This window comes from Heptranchias perlo, chromosome 17, assembly GCF_035084215.1.
Source record: "Heptranchias perlo isolate sHepPer1 chromosome 17, sHepPer1.hap1, whole genome shotgun sequence".
NCBI lineage: Eukaryota > Metazoa > Chordata > Chondrichthyes > Hexanchiformes > Hexanchidae > Heptranchias > Heptranchias perlo.
The window spans coordinates 24,132,295-24,153,227 of record NC_090341.1 but is presented as its reverse complement, the minus strand read 5'-3'; the positions used below and the strand labels follow the sequence as shown (position 1 = coordinate 24,153,227).

The 20,933-nt window shown below is 43.8% G+C and overlaps 1 protein-coding gene across 1 annotated transcript in view; it reads right to left on the bottom strand.

Annotated features, from left to right (window-relative positions):
- cacna1db (calcium channel, voltage-dependent, L type, alpha 1D subunit, b) overlaps positions 1–20,933 on the bottom strand; it is a 529,322-nt gene that overhangs the window by 22,121 nt on the left and 486,268 nt on the right. The window contains exons 45-49 of the mRNA XM_067998737.1: positions 8,811–8,837; positions 8,338–8,487; positions 7,526–7,692; positions 5,915–6,036; positions 3,754–4,074 (exon numbers count right to left, since the gene is read on the bottom strand). Coding sequence (XP_067854838.1) covers positions 3,754–4,074; positions 5,915–6,036; positions 7,526–7,692; positions 8,338–8,487; positions 8,811–8,837 — 787 coding nt within the window. The remainder of the gene's footprint in view (positions 1–3,753; positions 4,075–5,914; positions 6,037–7,525; positions 7,693–8,337; positions 8,488–8,810; positions 8,838–20,933) is intronic.

Below are 20,933 nucleotides of genomic sequence, written 5' to 3'. Positions count from 1 at the left end.
GATACAGGGTGTCGGAGATTGCAGCCCCTGTTTCATTATTTGAGGGGGCTGCTCCTCGAGTTCTGGCTGCACTTCAGTCCCACGCTCCTGATCTTTGGCCACCCGTTCAGGAGGAGGGTGGGCAAGTTGGTGGACCCCCTCATGGGTCTGCTCCTGGGCCTGACAAAAGTGGCCATCTATAGGTCATGGCTGGACGCAGCTTGTGGAGGCTGTCACTCTGACCGTCTGCCTCTCTTCCACGGCATTCTCTGCACCCGGGTGGCCCTGGTGAAGGAGCACATCGTGTCTGCCAGTACGCTTGAGGCTTTCTGTGACCGGTGGGCCACAGGGACTGGAGTGCATTGCCGACACCAGTAATGAAATTATTATTTGACTAAGTTTATTAGATTTTAAGAACATAAGAACATAAGAAATAGGAGCAGGAGTTGGCCAATCGGCCCTTTGAGCCTACTTCGCTATTTAATAAGATCATGGCTGATCTGATCCTAACCTCAAATCTAAATTCATGTCCAATTTCCTGCCCGCTCCCCATAACCCCTAATTCCCTTCAGTTCTAGGAAACTGTCTATTTCTGCTTTGAATTTATTCAATGATGTAGCTTCCACAGCTTCCTGGGGCAGCAAATTCCACAGACCCACCACCCTCTGAGTGAAGAAGTTTCCCCTCATCTCAGTTTTGAAAGAGCAGCCCCTTATTCTAAGATCATGCCCCCTAGTTCTAGTTTCACCCAACCTTGGGAACATCCTTACCGCATCCACCCGATCAAGCCCCTTCACAATCTTATATGTTTCAATAAGATCGCCTCTCATTCTTCTGAACTCCAATGAGTAGAGTTCCAATCTACTCAACCTCTCCTCATATGTCCGCCCCCTCATCCCCGGGATTAACCGAGTGAACCTTCTTTGTACTGCCTCGAGAGTAAGTATGTCTTTTCTTAAGTATGGAGACCAAAACTGTATGCAGTATTCCAGGTGCGGTCTCACCAATACCTTATATAACTGCAGCAATTTTTATGTGTTTTTAAAAATAAAATCAACACACTAACCCCATCCCCCGCCTTTTTTAAGAGACCTAAACCCCCAAAAAAAGACCAGGCTCTAGTATTCTACTCTTCGCCACCTGGCTATCCAATTTGTCACACTTATAACTATTCATTTACCTCAGCAAATATTCAGCAAACTGCACAACTTCAAGCTGCATTTGGAAGATTGTAACCTGCTAATGTCCAGCCTCTCAATGCCTCTTACAGAAGACACCTCAGAGGAGGGCAATCCTGAGGAAGCACTGTCACGTGCTCCATCCGTCCGAAGCACTAGCACAGACACTGGCACTCCCCATGGATTAGACAGTGAGCTAGAGGGGTCGGCACGTGGTGAAACACCCAGCACGAGTGAGCAGAGCAGGTACTGGCGGCAGGGACAGCCCAGGAGAGAGCTCACTGGAGGGCATGGTCCTTTCCAGATGTGCTGAACAGAACAGAGATGCGGACATTAGGAGCCCAGCAATGAAAAGAAAAATGCTTCCCTCACACAAGCAATTATACCAGGTATTGGAAGGCCAAGGCTAAAAATATGGAGGAGTCCGTTTCCAGCTGTGTGGTATCATTTCGCATGGCATCAGCACTCTGCAATCTACGTTGGAGAGTATGGCCCTCTCCAGGAATGTTGCAGCCGGGTCCTGGAGAGGGCCTCACAAAAGGAGACAATGTCACCAGCCTTTTGCAACTATGGTGGAAGCTCAAACAGCTGCCATGCGAGCTCTGGGCTCCACCTCTGGACGGACTGGTGGATCGAATAGATAGGGGTTCCAAGGAGTCACTCATCTTCTGTAGTCTGCTCTCCTGCAGATCAGTGGAAGTGCTGACTCCATCCCCACGGGAACGGCAGTGGCGCAATGGGAGCAGTATGTTTACCCACTCTCAAGATGTCAGCACGTCTGATCCTTCGCCAGCAGAGGTGCAGCAGTCTGCCGTCAGGCCCTCACAGGCTCGAGAACCCAGAAGTCGCGACCTTGAGCATCTCAAGGATCCCAACAGGAGCAACAGCAGCATTCTACCAACTTTGCTGAGACCACTGGGGGAGCACTCGGTAGGACTATTGATTTGCTAAACATTCTTATAAAAAAGGAACCATGGGTTCACACTTGGGTGAGAAATGAATTCAGGACAATTATTGTGTTGGGAATTAAATTCAACACCGTAATCACATTTGGCACTTCGGTCTGCAGTGTGGTTTTATAGCAGCTTCTGAGCCTGCATTGTCAGTATGCAATTGATATAGAAACTGGCTGAATGGATCAATGTTCTTTAATGCAGGACTAAGGGAGTGGTGAAGGATGTAATCAGGACTGTTAATGCAGAGGGGCTTTATGTAACTTTTCAGGGCAAGGGAATGAGCAAGTCACTGGAATTGCAGTGTAATCAACTCATCCCTCACATCTCTTGCTGCAAGCATTGAGATGGCCCTCCTTCTTCTGCTGCTTCCTCACCTTCACCCTGGTCTTCCTTGTCCGATGAGGACTGCTGCTGCTGTGCCTCCTCCAATTTCCAGTCTCTCTGAATGACAATATTCTGCAGGATGCAGCACTCACTACTATGATGCGGGAGACTCTTTGTTGGACACACTGTAGGCAGCCCCTGGATCTGTCCAGATACCTGAACCTCTGCTTCAGCAGTACTATGGTATGGTCAGTAATCAATCCTTTCATTTTACCGGTGTTGCTCAGGCAAGGTGGGGCTGCGAATGGGTGTCATGAGCTATGTACATAGGAGGCATCCCTTGTCCCCCAGCAGCCATTAACTTCAATGGAAAAGAAAATAGGTAGGGTGTACAACAGGTGGCTGACCCGCTACTGCCTGTTTTGCGTCCCCGCCAATGTTGAATTACACCCGCAATGAGGCTGATAATGTGATCCCAATGCAGTGTTGGCAGGACTGCTGTTGTTCAGGGCCTGTGCGTGCCTGCTGATCGTGGGTAATAATGTGATGTCAGCTAATTAATCTAAATTAGTGCTGTTCCTCCCACACAGTGCATTATATGTTGGAAGTGCACCAAGGTCAAGCAGTGAGTTGTGTGGCTCGACCAGCTTTTCAAACATTGCTGGTTGCAATTAAAATTATCGAGCTTCTGAAGGGGATTTGAAACGGCTGAAGCAAGGGTGTCATTATAACATCAAAACAAAACTGGAATTCAAGTTATGCTGTCAGTCAGCAGCAGTTTCTCTATTTCAAGCTGTAACATGCATCACACCTGATGAAAATTATTACCACGCCCCATGCAAGGTGGTTTATTAATTTGAACAGCTGAACATTTAACTTCTACCAAGAAATTCACATGCTCAAACTTCAGAGCTGTCTGTTTGTCAATCAGCTTCTTTATCTCAGCTGGGTGAATTTCAGCAGGTCCAAGCCCAGGCTTCTGAATGAAACAATAATCAGCAGCAATGGGTTCTGTCTTGGGGAGGCAAAAATTAACATTTTCCATCTCATCGCATTTAAACGGCCCTATATGTTGATCAACTGCATTTTATTGGTGGCGGTCACAGAGAAATCCTCAGTGTAAACAAGTTCACTTTCTCGATTGAAGGATGATGCCTGGTACATGGGTTAAAGAGGAATGGTGAGAAAATGAATAATTGAAAAAATGAAAATTGTCAGGAACAGTATTTGTACTACTTGATATATATAGATTATTTTTCATCATTGTGCAAGCTCTTCATTACATATCATATCACACCAAAAGGTTCAGTACTTACAGCTTCTACTAGACTGTCCGCACTTCCTCGTTTTTCATAGTAACGTTGTAGAAAGTTGTTAGGAACTGCTAGATTTGCTGGGGTATAAGTCTTGTAAGGTATGTCAGCATCATCTGTATACCAAGAACTCCTATTCATTGAGGGAAGGCTACCATTCATATTTTCCCTGGATTCAACACGATCCACGCGGATCAGAGGAGTGTAGTAGGAAGAGCGCTCTTTGCTGGGTGGTGTAGCTGGAGGTGTTGCCCAAGAACGTGTTGACCGTGCTGGTGAGAGCCTTCTACTTTTGTAAGAGTCCAATCCTGCCACAGCCATAACCTGTTTATTCATATAGGGAAAAATGATTAGTGCAAATATAGTTGCAGAATCCATAATTTTCTATAATTGATCGCTCCAACAAAAGTAAACCAGAATTCAAGTTCAGTAGGTTGTCTCCTACCCCCTTTTGTAAAACATTGATTATAGCGGCGAAGAGAGACTTCAAGCACTGACTGTCTCAGTACATTACTGACACAATTAGTTCTGAATTGACATTCATGAGAGGGTTGCCTCATTCCAATGCTGGTCCAAATGGCTGAATACCTGTCAGTATAAAAATAGTAACAAGGTCCACAGACCAAATCCCTGATTCTTCCTACCACTGACCTTTCTTCTTCCCAGTAACTTTCCACGCAGATCCCCCGGGGATGAAATTTGTCTTGGTTGGTAGAGCAAAATGGGTAATAGTGAATCGGCAGCCCATTTTACACTTGATGTCAGTGGGAAAAAAAATCGGGTGGAGAATAAAACGGGCAGCTGATTCACTATTGCCAGTGTTGTGTAATCGCCCAAGACAGATGTCACACCCCCCTCTTTACAGTTATCGTTCTCTCCCATTTGTTTGATACCCACACAACATCTAATGCATGTGAATAGATTTTTAAAAAATAAGTATTTAGTGAAGCTGTCCATGAGTATAAATGTGATAGCTCCACTAAATCTGCTTGTATGAATTGCAATGCCGAACCCGAGTTACAGCACTGGACAAAAGACTGGTGAGCGGCTATAGAAAATGCATTTTATAAAGAATCCATTTTATCTGGGTTCTCTATTGGTAAAGGAGCTTTAAGAAATACTGCTCACAAATGTAGCGAGATAGGCAGTAGTTAGTCTTTTGGTATTTAAAACTGATTATTTTGCTTTGGTTCCCCAGTTTATAATATGCTCCACTGTTCAAGTCCATGCACAATGAGTTAGCTACTGGGTGAAGATAAATTCTAAGCAGATTTATTCTCTATTCATGTATCTGTGAGCAGAATTGTTATAATTATATGTTACACACAATATGCAATTGCTCTTGTAAAATAACAGTAGAATGTTATGATAGAAGATGAGCACTTAGGGAAAGGAAGGTGTAACTTAAAAAATGCTGCACAAGAGCTTTATAATCACAAATTACTTTCCTACCTATGGACTACTTTGTGGAAATCACATTTTCACAAATCGGATAGCAATTGTATTAAGGTGAATTGGTTGTCACAAAACACGTGTAAATGCGCTAGAATTTATTTTCCCATCCTTCTCTCATCAGTTTTCTTGCCTGCCCTCCTCATTCCTGAAGATATTGATTCCTTGCTGGCATCATTTACCTCAAGTATCTCACGCAAATGGCCAGTCTTGATGTATGAGTGTAGACAGTGAGTATAAGCAGGTTATTTGACCACAGGAGTATCACAGGCAAGCCTGCTGCTACCCTCACCTGAAATACACACACACACAAACACACACTTTCAGCAACAGCTGATTAGACAATGATCTGGAGCAGGAACTCTGACCAATTATCTTTTTCCCCGTCCAAAAGTGCTAAAGCCATAAAGTAGTAGCCATATCATCTCTATATCTGTGATCAGGTAACTCAGCATGAACAAGGGATTGAACCTGGGATGTCGTTAGTCTGTATGGCTCAGGTACTCACCACCTTAACTTATTGAGCCATCAAGGGAACTTCATGGCAACATTTCTAGAAGGAATTTTGTTCTTTTGAAGAATTTTCAGAATTTTTTTTTATTATAGTCCTTAGACATTTGGCAAATTCCCATTGGTGAGGTACTATGTACAGTTATGATAATTTTCACATCAGATGAAATATCAACAAATGTGCAGGAGTTTGGATATTCACCTGGTGTTGCATTAAATGTAGTGGAAGAGCAGTACGCTGCTGGAATAAAGGAGATAGGGAGATATCATCCTGACTACTTTGCCTGCGTAGACACTCAAAATTGAAGGAAGGCCTCCGATTTGCTGTCAAAACAAATTTGTTAAAACTTGAATAAACATAACTGATAAACAAAGTTTTTATGAGGTTAAAAAACATAAGTTTCATATATTTTCATCCAGGTACAAGTTCAAATATTTTTTTTTAGATCTATTGGATAGTATTAACTCTTAGATGAGGTGGAATTTCCTGCAACTCACTATCAGCAAGATGAAGCCATTCTCTTTGTCTCTTGCCAACACCTTTTTCTTTCTGGCTCTGACTCCATCAACCTCCGTAGCTAGATGTACAGGTTGAATATAGTGCAAAACCTTAGTGTTGTGCTTGACCCTGAGCTGAACTTTTTACCTCACATCTAGTCTGTTGTCAAGACTGCCTTCTTTGACCTACATTGGCCATTTATGTCTCCACCTCAACCCCGCCGGTGTTTATCAATACCTACATCACTTCAGGGAGTGATTTTTCAAATGCTTGTCTCACGAGTCTCCCCTTACCACTACCTCACCCACCAAAAACTTCAGCTAATGAAGAACTCTGTGGCCTGAGTCCTCTGTTTCACAAAGTACTGCACACCTATCATCTCCATCCTTGCCAAATGCCACTGGCTCCTTGTCCCCAGCAAAGTGATTACAAGATCCTGTCCTCATTGTCAAATCCATCTAAGGCTCCACTCCACTTTCTGTCAAATCTTCTCCAGCATATATTTCAGTCCCCACTCTCTGTTATGGATTACTGCTCATTCACCACTTTCTACACTCTATTACTGGGGGCTTGTCATTACGCCATGACACCATGTCCCCAGGAATTCTTTTCTGAAACCAGTTTACCTCTCTTCCTATTTAAAAGACTTCTTAAAAAATCTCTTGAACCGTGTCTTCTTTCCAACCCCCGCACACCCGCCCCCACTCCATCCACCAATTATTGCATTCTACTGTTGCACTTCTTGCATTATAAATCACTATGACTACAACATGAAATACCTGGCATGAGCGTAAGATGTTTCTGTATTAGACTCTACACACAAGGCCATAAATGCTGTTTGTGCTGGAGTAAATCATGTTTGTACCTTGGCACAAGCACAGAACAATATTAGCAACATTAGTAGGGAAAGGAGAAAAGTCCACCGCTAACATAATATCTTTTCTCATTTCCTTTCTAATGTTGCGACTTGGAAGTGAGTATTGTGGGATAATTTTTCTTTAGTAGCCAATTTAGTGCATGTTCTGACAATTGGGTTCATCTAGTTCTATTAGCCAGTGTAAGACAAAATTTGCCTTTTTCCGAAAGTTCTAGGCAAGTCTTGTAAATTTATAATGATTGCATCAACAGTAGAATGACTACAAAAAAGTACAAAAAGCTCCTATGAAATAGACTTATATTTTGAAAATTTTAAATAGTGGTTTCCAGTAATGTTTTGTCAAATTGCAATCAATAAATGGAAAGTTCAGATGTAAACACAAAAATGTACTAAGCACATATCAACATGTTCATGAATTGATCTAAGGAACTATTCACCTATAGGTGTTGGTGGAAGCAATCGTCGCCTTGGTGAACGCCGTGATTCGTTGTAATTGTGAGACTCATCATCTTCATAGTAACCACAGGGGTGATGATAACCCTTCGGTCTTTCAAAATCCAGGTCATTACTTTGAATTTGATTCTGATAGTCACTATGTATTTGTCTTAGTTGTAAATGGGAGTGGAAAAAAAGAACACAATAAGACATTTTACAGAGTAAAATAGAACCAATATCAGAACTAATACATTCAAACTATAAAGTATGCTTTCTTACAGTAAACTGCCCCGCTCATTGGGAACAAATTTTGTTGAGGGGTCCTTCAACAGGTGTTAGGTCCCTCATTAAGAGGCCTAACGCCTTTGTTAGGTGTCCGCCCGAGACGCCTAAAAGTGGTCCCCATGAATTTAGCCGTGGGAACAGCGCAGGCTGTCCCACTGCTAAATTGGTATGATTTGTGCCTGTTTTGTACCCCAACGACGGGCATAACACTTTCCAATTTCTACCTCCAGAGCACCAATGTATTGTACCAATAATCATTTATTCCTAAAGATCTGTTAAAATTTTGGGTTTGTGTCTGGGTGCACTTTGCTTGATTTTATATTCACAGATGAAACACTATGGAGGAAGGATTGCTATGTGTAGCAGATTGTGAAACCCAACTTGACCCAACTCCACATTAGCAAGAAAATTGTTTTAAAAATGGTCAGACATTTGTGGTAAGACTATCATTGTCTTCCATAAAAAAGGGAGCTTTCCTTTTTCTTGGTGGATTTACAAAATGGATATAGTTGCTATTCAAGTATCTTACTTATCCAATGACTGCATGCTGTCCTCTTCATAATATTCCTCCCCACTGAAATACTCCTGATCTCCTGAATAATGCTCATCCTCAAACCAGTCATCTGGTTTTGGTTCCTCTCGACAAATAGTAGGCAGACACCCATCTCCAGAATCTGATCTATAGCAAATCAAAGGACACAACTAAAATGGAGCTTTTTTAATTAATGAGATTTTAATTCTGTGTTTCAGTTTTACTATAATTATAAGCAATTCACAGATACTCTCAAGTGCAATTAAAAAAATCAAAACATTTTACGATTGTGGATACTACTTGGAAAACAATTAATACTTAAGTATATGTACATGCAAAAATTAATGCTTCAATATTTAAATTTTAACAATACAAAACAACTTTTATGATGTTCAGCTGTCAAGAAAGTAAATATATGTTAAACATATATATGAACCATCCAAATAATATGTCTATATTAAAGGACATACCTAATGTTAGTTTCATAATAACGTGCTCTGGTCCGGAAAGTAGTTAGGAAAAAAAAACATTATGGTAAGGGAATACAGAAATTTCAATACCTTTATAGTTCTAAAAATTGCTCTCAGTTTTAAAAGTAAAAATTGACCTTTTAAATTGAACTGTAAAATTATGGAATCCAATAATGGTTATTTTCTAAAAGTTAATGTTGGTGATAATCGGATATAAACACTTAATACATTCATATGACATTCCTTTGTCCACTACTTCAGTGCCCAGTTAATCTGTTGAGCATTTGGCCACTAATATTGCCAACAATAATTTCTAGTCTTACTAAACCAGACCACTATTGTGGAACCTAAGGTGATTCCCTCAAAATCTTTTAGCTGTGAGTTGATAATGTAGACTAACTGGCATTCTAAATTATCAGTTACATTACGAAGACTTTTTGTCAATATTTGGCCAGATTGTTAATTGGTAGTAACTCACTTCAACAGCAGAAAACACTGAATTAAGTCATCTTTTCCACAGTAAATGTGTACGTGTATCTGACTGTCAAAGAACGGAACAGATCTAGCAATGATGTTGCGGAGAAATCCACGTAGTACTGATTCGCCCCCCTATCTCCTCCTCCTTGTTTAAAAACCAAATAAAATGAAAACACAACAGGTTCTGCAACTAAGGAAATTAAACTTAATTTTAAAAAGTGGGGGAATCTAATAATACAATGGGTTAGCATACTATCCTTTTACCTTCACAGTTCAAATGCAGTTCAAGAGCAGCTATGGGATGAACCGCTCTTCTGTTGCCCAAAGAGAGTTTAGATATCCTCAAACCACATCCTTGAGGGCATGAGTCCAAAACACAAAGCTGCCACTATCTTGATGCTAAATTGACAATCTCACACAATTTTCTTTCTCATATGTTAAATTAAAACCAAAAAGTGACAGAATTATTGCTTAGTAATAAGATACATACAAGTCACTGCAGGGTATCAGAGCTCAAGCAGTATCTACCATGAAATGGCAGGATGCAGATTTGTGACTAACACTCTCCACATAGCATGCTTCTTTTTTTCCATTTTCCCAATGTTTGCACCTTCCCTCCTTTCCTGAAGATATTGTCTCCCGCTGGTCTACAGTTTCATGGGACTGGTAGCCCTCCGATACCTCACCAAAAGTGACCCATAAGTGCAGAGAAAGATTTTGTCATGACGTCTGCTTATGTATCTACCTCCATTTCCCTTCATCTAAAAGGAATATCATTTCCTGTGATCAGAAACCAGACCCAAAATGGCCCAATTTGGATCTGAAATTCAGAGCCACATTCTTCCCTGTTTAAACACTATTACCTGAGTCTGAGTTTCACTTTATTTTGGAAAGCTTTCTACCACAGCCTAAATATATGATAGATAGGTATGTGTACCAGTAAAGCTATGTTTATTAATAAAATGTTTGTTCAAACCAAGAGTTTATAGTCTAGACCTTTGGTTCATGATAATATAGAAACAATATAGTATTGCATTTGTCTTTGTTGGTAATATTGTTGATTAAAGGGGGACTAACATTTTGAAAAAAGGGCTCAGAAAACCTTGCTTTGTTTGTTTACAAACACACAATGTGAAAAGGTTAGGTTCATGACAAAAAGATGGCTTGTCAAATACTTTTTCATAAAGACATGACTCCTCTAAACCCATTCCTAATTTACTGTCTTGACAATAATAAAGCTTTTCAAAATTATGATAAAAATTGTATTTAGTTGTGTAGAAAGTTGATACTTTAAATGAACAAAGTAATACTACCTTTTGAGATTTTAAGTGCAAGCCTGACCTTTAATGAAACTTAATTAATGGCTACCAAATGCTAGGGTGTCATTGCATGATACTCAAGAATCTATATTCATAGTTAAAATTACCTAGTAATTACAGTATATAAAGCTGCCAGGACTGGCACAAATTATTGACTCATTTTAAGCTTACTGATGTAATGGTATTTAACACAGGCGATAAATCTTTCAATTGGCAGTATTATGAGCTAGGAAATTGCTGTGGATGTACAAAACAAATTACCAGTAAGTTCCAAATTGCAGTTGGCTCATCTGGCCATTAACCCCAATATTCTTGGTTTGGCTGATGTGTATTTCAGGCAAGCTCCTCAATCTCGCTAATGGAGCGATCGCTCTAGGTTAGCAACCATTTAAACAGCTGCATTCTCAGTTGGGATTGCAAGGAAGGGGTTTATGCTGCAAAATTGACAGAAATGGCACCAACCGATTCGATGAATTAATGATGCAGCTTATGCTACAGGAACTGTGGGGGAGGAGACTGTTGTGTATGGAACAAAAACACACTTTCCACAAAAACAGCTAACCTGACAGGAGATAACAGACAGGGTCAATGCTGGCTGCATTATACAGGAGACCTGGATCCAAATTCGAAAGAATATGGTTGATTTGAAGGAAGCAATCAAGGTATAGAACAGCTTTAGATCAAGTGACATGGGAGCACTGAAAGCAATTCCCAAAGCCGTGAAATGCTTGCCAGCAAAACAAAATATCATTACTGCCGCCAGATTAGAGGCCAGCTAAGGCTAGTTCAAATGGGCAAGATTAGCACGCTGCATATATGGCGTGTGAAGACAACAATATTGCAGACTCCTCTTCAAATAACAACAATGAGTGGATTTGCAAGGCAAATGATCATTATGCTGTATGGCAAGAAAATACACCACCTGCTGAAAAGCAGTAATTTTAAAGTGGTGCTCAATGGGTGTCACGAGTTCAGCAACTCACAAAATTGCAGCTAGAGACTGCACAATTTCTACTGGTGTAAGCTATTAGATGAGTGTAATGCAATGAGGCACCCTAGAATGTCATGAACTGTAATTATGTCCAATGTGTTCATTGAACTGTACTTGATGTAACCTGCAAATTGTATAATCTGTATTGGGTACGTTTGGAATGTGATATGACAACTGTATTGTATGTATTGCTGCAAATTTTATGAATAAAGTATATTTTTTGAAAAAAAACCTGTAATTATGTCCAATGTGTTTCATTGAACTGTACTTGATGTAACCTGAAAATTGTATAATCTATATTGTGTATGTTTGGAATGTGATATGAGAACTGTATTGTATGGACTGCTGCAAATTTTATGAAGTATATTTTTTGAAAAAAAAATTAGAGCGACAGGAGGGAATCCGCAATTGGATCCAACTGCTCTACACAAGCATCAGTAGCGCCGTTTCAATCAACGGGTGGGAATCAGGAAGCTTTCCGATCAAATCTGGAGTTAGGCAGGGCTGTCCTCTCTTCTCTGTCTTGTTCGTGTGCTGCATCGAACCCTTTGCCGAGTCCATCAGGAGGGTGTGGGCATAAGAGGGGTGATGATCCCAGGCAGCGGAGGCACTCAGGTCAAGGCCTCCCTGTACATGGATGACGTCGCCGTCTTTTGCTCGGATCAGCTGTCGGTCCGCAGATTGATGAGCATCTGCAACCAGTTTGAACTGGCCTCAGGGGCCAGGGTAAATCGCACCAAGAGCGAGGCCATGTTCTTTGGGAACTGGACCGACCGATCCTTTGTCCCCTTCACTGTCAGGTCGGATTACCTGAAGGTGCTGGGGATCTGGTTCGGGGGGGCCAGGGCGTGCACCAAGAACTGGAAGGAGCGTATTTCCAAGGTGAGGCAGAAACTGGGACTGTGGGATCGACGATCCCTCTCGATCGTGGGCAAAAACCTGGTCATCAGGTGCGAGGTGCTCTCGGTGTTGCTGTATGTGGCGCAGGTCTGGCCCATACCTCGCTCCTGCGCCGTGACAGTCACCCGAGCCTTCTTTCGCTTTATCTGGAGATCAAAAATGGACCGTGTCCGCAGGGACACGATGTACAAATCTCCGGAGAAAGGGGGGAAAGGCGTGCCCAACATGGCCTTCAGCCTGATGGCCACTTTCGTGTGTGGCTGCATCAAGCTTTGCGTGGACCCTTGGTACGAAAACACAAAATGTCACTACGTGCTGAGGTTCTACCTATCCCCGGTGTTGCGAAGGTTGGGCCTGGCCACGCTGCCACGGAACACTCCGTCCAGTTGGACCGTTCAGCCCCACCTGTCCCTCGTCGAAAAGATTATGCAAAAAAACACTTTCGACTACAAGGCGATCAGCAAGTGGTCCGCACGTAACGTCCTCGAGACCCTGCGGGAAAAGGAGATAATGGATCCTGTCGGTTCGTTCCCCGAGCAGACTGTCAATGTCACTTGGCAGAACGCCTCATCGCCAGAACTTTCAAACAAGCACCAAGACATAGCTTGGCTGGTGGTGAGAAGGGCCCTTCCTGTCAGATCCTTCATGCACTCCCGGACTACGAAACCGTCACCCATCTCCTTCTGGAATGCGTCTTTGCAAAGAAGGTCTGGAGAGAGATGCCCCATTTTTTTGTTATTTTAGTCCCTTTATTGCTTTTCTGTGAGCTTATTTTTGAGGACAGGTTTTTTTTTTATCAATATAACAGTTTTTACAGTACGACTTTCAAAAGGCGTTTGATAAAGTGCCGCATGGTAGGTTTGTCATCAAGATTGCGGCCCATGAAATAAAGGAGGCAGTAGCAACACGGATACAGAATTGGCTAAGTGTCAGGAAGTAGAGAGTAGTGGTGAATGGTTGTTTTTCGGACTGGAGGGAGGTGTACAGCGGTGTTCCCCAGGGGTCGGTGCTGAGACCACTGCTTTTCTTGATATATATTAATGACTTGGACATGGGTGTACAGGGTACAGTTTCAAAATTTGCAGATGACACGAAACTTGGAAGGGTGGTGAACAGTGAGGAGGATGGTGATATCGACAGGCTGGTGGCATGGGCGGACATGTGGCAGATGAAATTTAACGCATAAAAATGCGAAGTGATACATTAAGGTAGGAATAATGAGGGGAGGCAATATAAACTAGAGGGCACAATTCTAAAAGTGGTACAGGAACAGGGAGATCTGGGGGTATATGTACACAAATCGTTGAAGGTGACAGGGAGGTTGAGGAAGCGGTTAAAAAGCATACGGGATCCTGGGCTTTATAAATATAGGCATAGGACTCAATTTTCGAAGTAAAAAACGGGTGGGTTGGGGGTGGGGGACATTGAAAATTGCCACCATTTCAGACCCATCCCCAACCCCCCCATTTCCGGTTTTCACCGGGCTGGGCGACCAACCCGCTGCCAAGAAGCGGGTGGGACCTTAAAACCTTTCAAGGATGCTTCAGACCTCCGTTTTTCTCCAATTCCCGATTTCAACCCCAGGGGGCCGAGATTTCTGGGCCTTCTGTTTTATGCCTCCTGAAAGGAGGTGAGAAGGCCCGAGACTAACAGGTAGGTGCCTAGAAAGACACAGATTGTGGGCTCAGAGAAGCAGGAGTGCTTCCCCCAGGCCCAACAAGCCTACCTGCACCAACACCCCAACAATCGCGGCCCCCACCCACCTCCGATTGCGGACTCCTGACCTCCGATCACGGACCCCTAGACCCCCGACCCTCTCCCCCAACCCCCAACCCCGATCCTCCTCCGACCTCAATCCTCCCCGATCCCCACCTCCACTCCTCGATCCTCCGATGCCCGACCCTCCCCTTCAATGATTGCGGAACCCCGCGATGACCCCCGATCCCGACACCCCCCTCCAATGACTGACCCCCGATTCCATCCCCCATGATTCATGACCCCCGTACCAACCTATGCCCACCTATGCCCCCGTGCTCTTCCATGCCTCCCTGTGCCCCCCTCCCCCATCCATACAAACAAAGACTCACCTACAGACATACCTGAACACGTTCTCTCCCTGGCTGGTCTCCCGTCTGACTGAGACCAGCCTGTCAATCAGGCCAGTCATTCGGACGGGAAACCGGCAAAAAAATAAAAGACCTCCTTATGTCTGAATCGTAAGGAAACATGTACTAATGGGTTTCCTGACCTCAATTTGAACCCCCGCCTCCTTCCCAGCTCCGTTTTAAAATTGAGCCCATAGAGTACAAAAGTAAGGAAGTTATGATGAATCTTTATAAAACACTGGTTTGGCCTCAACTGGAGTATTGTGTCCAGTTCTGGGTGCCGCACATTAGGAAAGATGTGAAGGCCTTGGAAAGGGTGCAGAAGAGATTTACTAGAATGATTCCAGGGATGAGGGACTTTAGTTACGTGGAGAAGCTGGGGTTGTTCTCCTTGGAACAGAGAAGGTTGCAAGGAGATTTGATAGAGGTAGTCAAAATCATGAAGGGACTAGACAGAGTAGATAGAGAGAAACTGTTCCCATTGGCAGAATGGTCAAGAACCAGAGGGCATAGATTTAAGGCGATTGGCAAAAGAACCAAAGGTGATATGAGGAAAAACTTTTTTACACAGCGAGTGGTTGGGATCTGGAATGCACTGCCCGAGGGGTTGTGGAGGCAGATTCAATTGTGGCCTTCAAGGGGGAACTGGATCAGTACTTGGAAGGAAAAAATTGCAGGGCTACGGGATAGGGTGGGGGAGTGGGACTAGCTGGATTGCTCTTGCACAGAGTCGGCGTGGACTCGATGGGCCAAATGGCCTCCTTCCATGCTGTAACCTTTCTATGATTCTATGACTCAATGACTTAAAATCAAAATATATCAAACCTTTCAGCTTTTTCTCTAATGATTCTTTTCATATAAAAATGGGGACAGACTAAAGTGATGTGGGTCATCAACAGCATCAGAATTGTATACCACCACAATCTATAACCTCATTGCTCGACGCATCCCTCACTCCTCGATCGCCATTAAGCCAGGAGAACACGGCTGATTTAATTGGGAGTGTAAGAGGGCATGTCAGGTGCAGCACCAGGCTACCTTAGAATGAGGTACCAACCTAGTGAAGCTACTATGTAGGACTACCTGCATTCTAAACACCAAAAGCAGCAGGTTAAGTGGTCCCAAAACCAGTGGAACAAAGTAAAGCTCTGTATCCTTACCACATACAGTCAAGAATGGTGGTGGGCAACCAGACAACTAAAAGGAGACTCCATGAATGTCTCCATCCTCAATCATGGTGGTGCCCACTGTATTTGTGCAAGAGACAAGGCTTTGTGTTTGCAAACATCTTCAGCTAAAAGTGCCAAATTGTGTAATCCTACTCAGCCACCTCCCAAGGTTCCTACCATCATAGATGCCAGTGACCAGTGAATTTGGTTCACTTCACATGACATTAAGTGGCTGAGTGCAAGGGACACAGCTAAGGCCATGGGTCCTTACAAAATCGTAGCTGTAGTGCTGAAGAGTTGTACATCAGAGCTAGCCACTCCCCTAGTAAAACTGTTTCAGTACAGCTATGACACTGATATGTGTCCAACAGTGTGAAAGACTGCCCAGGCACATCCTATCCACAAAAACTAAGATAAATCTAACTGTCCAATTACTGCCATTTCAGTCTTCTCCCAATCATCAGTGAAGTGATGGAAAGAGTCATTAATAGTGCCATCAAGTGATACTCACCAATAACCTGCTCACATAAGAACATACGAAATAGGAGGAGGAGTAGGCCATATGGCCCCTCGAACCATTCAATCAGATCATGGCTGATCTTCGACCTCAACTCCACTTTCCTGCCCGATCCCCCATATCCCTTGATTCACCGATGATCAGTTTGGGTTCTACACGAACCACTTGGCTCCAGACCTCATCACAGCCTTGATCCAGACATGGACACAAGAGTTGAATGTCAGATGAGAGATGAGAGTGGCTGTTCTCGGCACCAAGGCAGCATTCGACTGAGTATGGCAGCAAGGAGCCCTAGCAAAATTAAGGTCAATGGGTTTAAAGGGAAAACCCTCCAGTGGCATACGTGACACAAAAATGATTGTGGCTGTCAGAGGGCAATCATCACAGTTCCAGGATGTCATGGTAGGAGTTCCTTAGGGAATTGTCCTCAGCCCAACCACCTTCAATTGCTTCAATGACCATCCCTACATCATAAGATCATAAGGTCAGGAGTGGGGCTGTTTGTTGACGCTTCCACCGTGTTTAGTTCCATTCACAACTTGCCCAATAATGAAGCAGCCCAGGCCAGCCTGCAGTAGGACCTAGATAACTTCCAAGCTTGGGCGCACTGGATAGAATATGTATGATTTACAGGATTCACTGCAGCAACTCACCAAGATTATTTCAACAGCACCTCCCTCCTCCATGACTTTTACCACTCGGAAGGACAAGAGGAACAATGTTGTGTGAACACTATCACCTCCATGTTCCCCTCCAAGTCATGCACCATCCTGACATGGACATATACTACCATTTCTTCACTGCCACAGAGTTAATTTCCTGGAAATCCCTACATAACACCATCACGGGAGTAGCATCACAGCAATGGTTCAAGGAGATGGCACACCATCATCTTTTCAGGGTAACTAGGGATAGACAATAAATGCAGCCTTATCAGCATCGCCCACATTGTGAGAATTTAAAAAAAAGTTGGCTTCTGGGTAGGGTAGTGGAAGCAAAAAATCCAGAAATCATTTTAAAAAATAGCTGGGAGCTGTGATGAGATGGCTGTAGGTTTTTTTTTTGAATGGGTGAGCTAGGATGGGCCAAATGGCCTCCCTCATTTGTATCTATCTGGGAGAGCTGGTTACAGAATCAATCTTTCTTGCATGATTATAAGAAAACAGTTTAGAAGGGTACAAGGATGCAAAGATAAGGTGGCTGTTTTAGGGTCTGGTACGTGTTTCTTTCGGGTGCAGACAAGGCATACCTAACAGCTAAAATTGTTAGAAATCAATTCTACCCGACAGCCACCTCATTTGGATCTCACTCCATTTTTCAGTCAGCCTGGGTGGGAATTTGAAGCTACTGTCTAAAGCAGGTGGGAGCGTCATTAAGATCAGGGAGAGGTAACGCTCCATTTCCCGTCTTGTGGCTTAATGGTGATCGAGGAGTGAGCAATGCGTCGGGCCATGAGGTTGCAGATTGTGGTGGTATACAATTCTGCTGTTGTTGATGACCCACATCAACATTTCTGTCATCATTTGTAAAAACCAATGCAAAATTTTTATTTAATATCTTTGCCACACCTTCATCCTTCACAATTAGACTTCCTTCTTCATCATTGATTGGTTCTACCCTCTATTTAACAAACCTTTTACTTTCTATGCAGTTACTTGCTAGTCTTTTTTAATATTCCCTTTTAGCCCTTTAATCTCTGTTTTCAGTTCTGTACTACACTTTTTCTCTACTCCTCATGATTATCTTTAGAATTGTTAGCCCTAACTTTATCATAGGCCTCACTTTGAAGTTTTACGTCAGTTGTAATCTCTCTATTTATCCACAGAACTCTATACTTTGACACACCCGCTTTCTTCCTTACAGGAATATCTTTATTTTATAATCCATGCATCTTGTATTTGAAGATTTCCGACTGCTGATCTGCTAATCTACTTGCTAACTTTTCTGCCCAGTTGATTTGGGCCAGACCATTTTTCTAATCTCACTGAACTTTGCTATTTTCTAGGCCAGCACTCTTATCTTTGACTCTTCATTATCTTTTTCTGTTTATCACAACCCAATCCATATCAATCACTCCCTGTTGGAATGCCTTCAGTTTGGCTTAAATCCTGTTCGCAGCATTGCAATTGCCCTGGTCAGACATTACAACAATATCCCATGTGACTGTGACAGCAGCACATTATCCTTCCTCAATCCCTGCATGACCTTCAGTGCAATCAATCACTTCATCCTCCTCCATGGCCTCTCCTCTGGAGTCTACCTCTATGGCACCAACTTTTCATGGTTCCATTCCTAACTGCCCCAACATAGCCTGTATATCTCCTGCACTGGCTTCTCCTCCCATGCCTGAATCGATACCTGACTTGCCCCAAAGATTCTATCTTTGACTCCCTCCTATGCCTCATCTACTTGCCTCCTCTTGGCCACATTATCTGTAGACATCAGGTTAGATTCCATATGCATACCTATAACAAAATAAAAATTTCTGTCTTTATTTTATATAATTTTAAATAGCTACAGTCTAAAATGGAGGCAGTTGTCCTAGCAAAAAAGGTGGTAGTGAGAAAACAGCAAAGCTCTCTTGTTCAGCAATTAGTCAAGATGAACCTACTTTGATTGCGCTGCATGATTGAAATATTGATTGATAAATAAACATGTAGGGGCTCAATTTTAACATCCAGCGGGTTTTAGGCGGGTGGGCGGAGCAAGCGCAAAATGCACTCGCTGGCCTAAGTGTGAGGCCTGGGGTATTTTAACTCCCAGGCCTCACCTGGGTGCAGCCGGTCATCTGCCTGCCCGAAATGGGAGGAAAGCAGCAGCTGGCTGGTGGGAAGCAAAGTCTGCTGGCTGGCACCAAAGGGAGGCTCGCCAGCAAGCAAGTCACGGGAAGAGGGTTTTGACAGGGTCTCACAGGAGGACAAGAGAGGAGTCCGAGGTAGGGGAGGCTGCAAAGCGAGGCTTTTCTCGTAGGGCCCAGAAGAGTATTCCTGCTCCTCCTGGCCCCACTAAGGAAAGTTTTTCACACATTGGAGGGCCTCTTCCTCCTTTCCAACAGCTGTCAACCTGCATTCACCTGGCAATAAAGCTGCAGCGGCTTCCCTGCTCAGCCCCGGGTTAAAATGCAATCAGGGTCCTATTGACTTAATAGGACCCAATTTGCATAAATTGATGAGGCCCCCCCCCACCACCTGCTATAGGTGGGTGCATCAGCCGCCTGCAGAACCCTGCTAGTTAAGATTGCAGGCAGCAGGAAAGGGGTGAGTTCTGAGCATCACAATTACCTGCAGCAATGCGCAGCAGAGGGGATTAGAGATTGAATACGACCAAGGCGCTCATCAATCATCTTCTGATGACGAGAACATTGATGAAGAGGAGGAGGATGACAAGCAATATGTAGGTGGGTTACCCATCGCCAGGCCAGCTGCGTACATTGCTGCCCGGGATGCCCTAATAGCTTGAAGGTTCAGCTAGTGACTCACACTGAAAAATATAAAATACGAAATCCTCTGGCCCGCTCCCTTCACCACCCACCGCCCCCCCCCACCCCCCCCACCGCAACCACCCCCAACGGCCTCACTTTGGACAAAACAGTCCTTCAACCAAGCATACACCCACTGCATATCCTCCAATGGGTCCCATCAATAATTCACATTCACCATGAAGCAACTGAAAGGGCGAGATGGCACTCGGGATGCAATAATGTGCAAGACCGGACTTGATGCAAATCATTACATTTTATGTGTGGTTACAAAAAAAAGGAAACTTAACATAACATTTTGTCAAACACCCATGTGTGTACCCTTGGTGAACTACAAGAGCTTTCTCTTGCACTCCCTATTGCTTTCTTTTATTCGTTCATGGGAGGTGGGCATCACTGGCAAGGCCGGCATTTATTGCCCATCCCTAATTGCCCTTGAGAAGGTGGTAGTGAGCCGCCTTCTTGAACCACTGCAGTCTGAGTGATGAAGGTTCTCCCACAGTGCTTTTAGGTAAGGAGTTCCAGGATTTTAACCCAGCAATGATGGAGGAACAACGATATATTTCCAAGTCGGGGTGGTGTGTGACTTGGAGGCGAACGTGCAGGTGGTGTTGTTCCCATGTGCCTGCTGCCCTTGTCCTTCTAGGTGGTAGAAGTCGTGGGTTTGGGAGGTGCTGTCGAAGAAGCCTTGGCGAGTTGCTGCAGTGCATCCTGTGGATGGTACACACTGCAGCCATGGTGCGCCGGTGGTGAAGGGAGTGAATGTTTAGGGTGGTGGATGGGATGCCAATCAAGCGGGCTGCTTTGTCCTGGATGGTGTCGAGCTTCTTGAGTGTTGTTGGAGCTGCACTCATCCAGGCAAGTGGAGAGTATTCCATCACACTCCTGATTTGTGCCTTGTAGATGATGGAGAGGCTTTGGGGAGTCAGGAGGTAAGTCACTCGCGGCAGAATACCCAGCCTCTGACCTGCTCTCGTACCCACAGTATTTATATGGCTGGTCCAGTTAAGTTTCTGGTCAATGGTGACCCCCAGGATGTTGATGGTGGGAGATTCGGCGATGGTAATGCCGTTGAATGTCAAGGGGAGGTGGTTAGACTCTCTCTTGTTGGAGATGGTCATTGCCTGGCACTTGTCTGGCACGAATGTTATTTGCCACTTATCAGCC